The 5,233-nt window shown below is 39.1% G+C and overlaps 1 protein-coding gene across 1 annotated transcript; it reads right to left on the bottom strand.

Annotated features, from left to right (window-relative positions):
• Positions 1-793: 793 nt before the first annotated feature.
• Positions 794-1,672, bottom strand: LOC115533451 (gamma-crystallin M1). The gene is made up of 3 exons (XM_030343987.1): positions 1,585-1,672; positions 1,221-1,472; positions 794-1,108 (listed from the first exon to the last, which is right to left on the bottom strand). Exons 1-3 carry the CDS (start codon positions 1,612-1,614, stop codon positions 833-835), a joined length of 558 nt encoding a protein of 185 aa, XP_030199847.1. The 5' UTR covers positions 1,615-1,672; the 3' UTR covers positions 794-832.
• Between the last annotated feature and the right edge of the window lie 3,561 nt (positions 1,673-5,233).

Genomic DNA, 5,233 nt, shown 5'->3' with positions numbered 1-5,233 from the left:
TATCAGTTGTTTTGAGGTGATGCTCGTTGCTCTCTTAAGGACCAGTTCTGACGCTAGACTCCTCGGCTTCTGTATCTGCTAAAGGTAATATGTAACACATTACTACAATGTTAGTGAAGTTGAAATGATAATAATGTTACTAAAGTAACATTGTAACATAAGGTTTTCCTTTAAAATGTAGTAATAATATGTTTATCACATTTGAAAGGTAATCGCCCAACACTAGTCATTATCCAGATGCATTTGCTAGAATATAATTGAAATGATAATAGTGCATTAAGCCTAGCCTTGGAACCAGACGATTCCGCAAGCTTTTCATTTGATCTGGCATGTGACTGGCCCCACTCCCATTCAGACAGTTCAATGTGGCTGACTGATACGATGACTGTACAGAGGACTGCTCTATGGGAGCGCTGCTGAGGCCTGTTCATAAACAACAAAGATGGCTGCCGCTGATGTTTCATCCATTTGGCGGCTCCGATTGGTTGTAGGTCTTTCCAATTGTTTGCATTGGCATTTTGGCCTGCACCAGTTTATAACACCTCTTGGATTATGAAAATTAGCTGAGAGGTTTTAGACTTATATGCATTTGTGAAGTGGTCTGGTGGTATCAAGCCACATGAAGCCCCCTAGTGAAGGGCTAGGAGGGGCTAGACTCGTGGATCCTTCATAGTTATTTTCTAATTATGTGTAATATTTTACTATAAGCTCATTTCAATATTCAAAATATTGGTTGTTTCACTTACACTCAAACTGCTTTGTGCATCTGAAAACAAATATGCAGATTCATGGCTTTGAATTAAATTAGATTTTAATTACAGATGTTACATTTCTAACACATGTCAGTGATACGCCTCATGCTCATGAACCTCTGGCCGCTCATGCCCATATCCCTGAAGCTCCTGTACTCTCCGGGCCTCATGTACATCATCCTGCCCTTGTAGTGGGGCTGCTCGTACATCAGCCAGTGGCCGTCCATCACGTTGCAGGACTGGCAGTCGGACATGCGGTAACGCTCCTGGATGTTGTCACAGTCGTCCATCATCTCATTGGACTGACCACCGAAGTTCTCCCTCTCGTAGATCTTCATCCTGAACTGGCCTCTGTGCTGTAATGCAGAGATTCAGAGAAACAGTGTAAGCAGACTAATAACCAATACTCAGTCAATGAAAAACAATGTGTAAGTAGGTGAAAATAAATTAATTGTTGAGTTATCTTACGAAGGGGATCATCCTGCAGGACCTGATGTTGTCAAACATCATTCCCATGCTCTGCATGCGGTGCATGTCGTTGTACTCTCCCCTCCTCATGAAGAACTGCTGGCCCATGTAGTTGTTCTTCTCGTAGACCATGAAGCAGCCGCTATCCACCCTGCAGGACTGGCACCTGCTCATGTAGGAGGACATGTCGGAGCAGTCGCTCATGCACTCATAGGAGCGACCCTGGAAGTTCTTCTCCTCGTAGAAGGTGATCTGAAAAAATATAGATGTTTTCAATATTGTTAAATTGACATTCAAAGATAAAGCTTAGATATTTGCAATGCTCTACAATGAATGTATTATTTAATATTTTTTAGTTGCTTACCTTGCCCATGTTCATGCCGGTGGTGGTCATACTTGAGCTGTGGTACTGGTGTTGCTGCTGTCTGGTTTGGTTTTACCCTTACTTTTATACTTGCCAATACCTACAAAGAATTTGTGGCCCCCATTGTGAAAAGCCCTTAGCCAGCAACAGTATAGAGGCCTGTATAGGGCTGTGTGACCCTGTCATGTGACTGGTCTCTCGAAGACTCGATTTTTTCCTGATCCCTTTCATCAGATAACACAATGCATTTTAACAGTCGTCATTGAGCCAATGGCATTCTATTGTCTTGTGCTGTTCGATAGTATCTATCTATCTATCTATCTATCTATCTATCTATCTATCTATCTATCTATCTATCTCTCTATCTCTCTATCTCTCTATCTATCTATCTATCTATCTATCTATCTATCTATCTATCTATCTATATAGGTAATAGGTTGTTATTTTAGACATTACATTTTTTTGTACAAGATTTCATCATATATATTTTTTAACATAAACAAATGACTATAGATCATATTTGGTTTGAAAAATATAGAAATACTATGTCTTGCCTTATGCATTATCTAAAAACGAAACCTGTGTCAGTTTTCAAATTAAACCGACGCCATTGGTAGTTGCTCTAACAGTTAGCTTTAAAATATTTATACTCCTGTAGATCAACTATTCTCATATAATATTATCCTTGCTGAGACAACACACATACAAGCATTCTTACTCTTCTGTATTCTTTTGTGTGAAATTTGTTGGTAGGTATTTTGGAATGAAAAAAGAACCAGTGCTGAAAAAAAATACCCTGATTTCATTGTTGCATCTAATTTTTGTAACGTTAGGCCTATAGCAGTTTCTCAATATAAAACTCCACATTCCATGCTTTTATTCTTTTTTACGTCTAAATAGACTAATAAACTGGTAAACATAAAATTGTACACTTTAATTTATTAACCTGTTGCATATTGCTTAGTCTAAATTGATTTCCGATCTGTATTCATGTAGAAAATACACTAATATGTTCTCAAGTTATGATTCTTGTTTGGATCAGATATTCTTGTGGCAGCAAGGTGTCCCGGTTACACCAAAGCGGAGAAGGTGAGAGCCATTGTGTAAAAGGTGTGCATCTCATCAGCTTGCCAACTTTAAAGCCATGTTCAAGTTTGACAAAAAAAAAAACTGGCAGCTCTTCACGTAGCAGTGGTTCATGATGCAGAAGCATCCATGCATCCATTAGCCATTAATCTGTAAACTCCACTCAGTTGCTCATGGATGAGGTGGAAGAAAATGAGAGCGACCATGCATCCATAAGCCGCTCATCTGCAAGCACCACACAATTTATGTCTCTGATGGATAATCATCACCAAGACCAGTGTAGCTGTGTAGCTGTTTTTACATTTAAGAAAAATACACAATTCACACATTGCAGCAATGTTTCACAAAAAATATTTAACTTTGTAAAGAGTTGAATTTTATATTATTTTTAATAAAATCAAAATAAAGAACAATTTAGCTATGCTAACTGAATAGTGACTAGATATGCTGATTTTCTTCTGATCGAACTGATCTGAAATATGTAAAAAACAGACACTGTTTATTTGGACTTCATTGACATTTAAAAATGACATTTTTTCCCTGTATGATTTCATCATTTTGTGAACAAAATCACTGCTGATCATTTCAGCCCTACTTATAGGCCGAATCTCATTAATTTGCTCCAAGGAAAATCTCAGCCCTACCCCTCGCTGTTGCGCGTTCACGCGCCGTGGAGCCATGTCCCAATACCAGTTTAAAGGTAGCTTAAGGGGTAAGGGGGAGGGCTAACATCCCCTCAAAATTGAGATTTTCGATGGGCACACTCAAAGCGCTTTAGTTCTGACTTGCTCCCACAATACCTTGCGAGAAAACGGAAAATCAAGAAATATCCTAGACAAGATGGAGGGCGAAAAGATGCGACAGGATTGGAAAAACACAAATGTAAGTGTTTTCTCTGTAATTAACTATTAATTATTTTATTACAGTTTTTCTCAGTCGCTTTGATTCATTTCTCAGATCAGAATTGAAATTCACAAAACTACCTGTTCAATCTTCACATCATTGTGTCACTTGTGCACATGAAAAAAACTGTTTCACATTTATTTGAACACGTTGCAAATGCTTTGGTACATCCATGCACATGATTATGTACAATTCTCTGCTCTTTCCTACATTATCAATTGCTTATGTCATGTTGATCAAAATGTATTGTAATGGTCTCTATGGAATAGTCTCACCCCCACAACATTTAGGTATTAGTTCATTGCATAAGTCTTTACATGCAAAATGGTTGAACAAGTTGTCATAATATGTCAAGCATATTTCTATACATTTCTACACACTGGCATTAGACTCATTTTTTTGGTCTTTTTTCTAAATCTGTCCTGAATTGTTCAATTGCTACCAGGTGAATCTTGACTTTCTCTAAAGAAGGGAAATGTGTGAAGTGTGAGATAAACCAACGATCAACCAGTACTGGAATAGCTCAAAGGTGCATCTCCTGAACCATGAACTGGCAAGTATATATATAGCTGGAGCACAACACAATGTTACATTGTCTGAGAATTTGTGGCCCAACAGACAGGAACGTCAGGAGTTGTAGGATGACTGCACTGTAATTCCTACAGCAATGGATGTACAGTTTACCCTAAGGAGATTTTCCTATGTTCACATTTCTAGCAATGACATGTTCTGTCAACAAATTATAGTACAAACAGTCAAAGCGTAAATGTGAATCTTGTCCAGTCTCTTGCAATCAATCTCCCACATACACTAAGTTGTAACTTACAATTTGAAATAATTGTCTTCAAAACTTTAGCCATAGTTTACATCAGAACATCCCTCCAGAGTACGCTATTATATTGACAACATGACTAAGCAATTTGACTGTCTTATCCGTAGACAATGACACAAGGACTTGTCATTCTGATGGCACTGACATGTTCATTGAAAGAGATATTTACTTTTGAGAGATGAACTAAGGATTTTGAGCTAGAAACTGGCTTTTGCAGGTAATCCATGGTGTTTTGCTATTTGAACGCATTGTTTTGAGAAATGCACTTGCTGGTTTGCAAATTTTAATTCTGATCTGAGAAATGTACCAAAGCAACTGAGAAAAACTGTAATTATACTCTGCAGCCCGGCCGCGGGCTTCGAAGCCCGGCCGCGGACTCTCGGAAGATCTGGATATCATACGACATGAGCCCGGCAGCTCCCCGACCGCGGGCCGCCCGACCCCAGTCCTCGGCTGGGCTGCAGAGCCCGATCACGGGCTCTGTAGCCCGGCCATCGACCGGGCTACAGATGTCAGCCTGCAGAGCCAAATTATTTATTTTACCCAACCAATTCCCCTGCTATGTATGTGCTTCTGAGAAGCCCGTTTGTTGGGTTGTTTCTGCTCTGTATTAGCCAAAATAGAGAAAAAATAGAAAGAAGTTGTCTAGCTCTGATAGTTTAAATCTAAATCATCATAATAGCCTAATTACAACAAACACAGTCTCTAAAGCTGAACCAGAACGAAACAGCAAGTGAAGGTTAATGCACTATTGTGTGTAGATGAAGCGTAATCTTGATGCCTCTGGTATCGTTGATTCGGGGCTAGGTATGACTCAACAGATTGGTA

This window comes from Gadus morhua, chromosome 20 (genome assembly GCF_902167405.1).
Source record: "Gadus morhua chromosome 20, gadMor3.0, whole genome shotgun sequence".
Classification (NCBI taxonomy): Eukaryota; Metazoa; Chordata; class Actinopteri; order Gadiformes; family Gadidae; genus Gadus; species Gadus morhua.
This window is presented reverse-complemented; position numbering and strand designations above follow the sequence as displayed.

Excerpts from the sequence above, each read along its gene's own strand:
- LOC115533451 (XM_030343987.1), bottom strand. The coding sequence starts at position 1,614 with ATGACCACCACCGGCATGAACATGGGCAAG. Across the intron at positions 1,473-1,584 it reads CCGGCATGAACATGGGCAAG|ATCACCTTCTACGAGGAGAA; the intron begins GTAAGCAACTAA and ends ATATTTTTTCAG. Across the intron at positions 1,109-1,220 it reads CCTGCAGGATGATCCCCTTC|CACAGAGGCCAGTTCAGGAT; the intron begins GTAAGATAACTC and ends TCTGCATTACAG.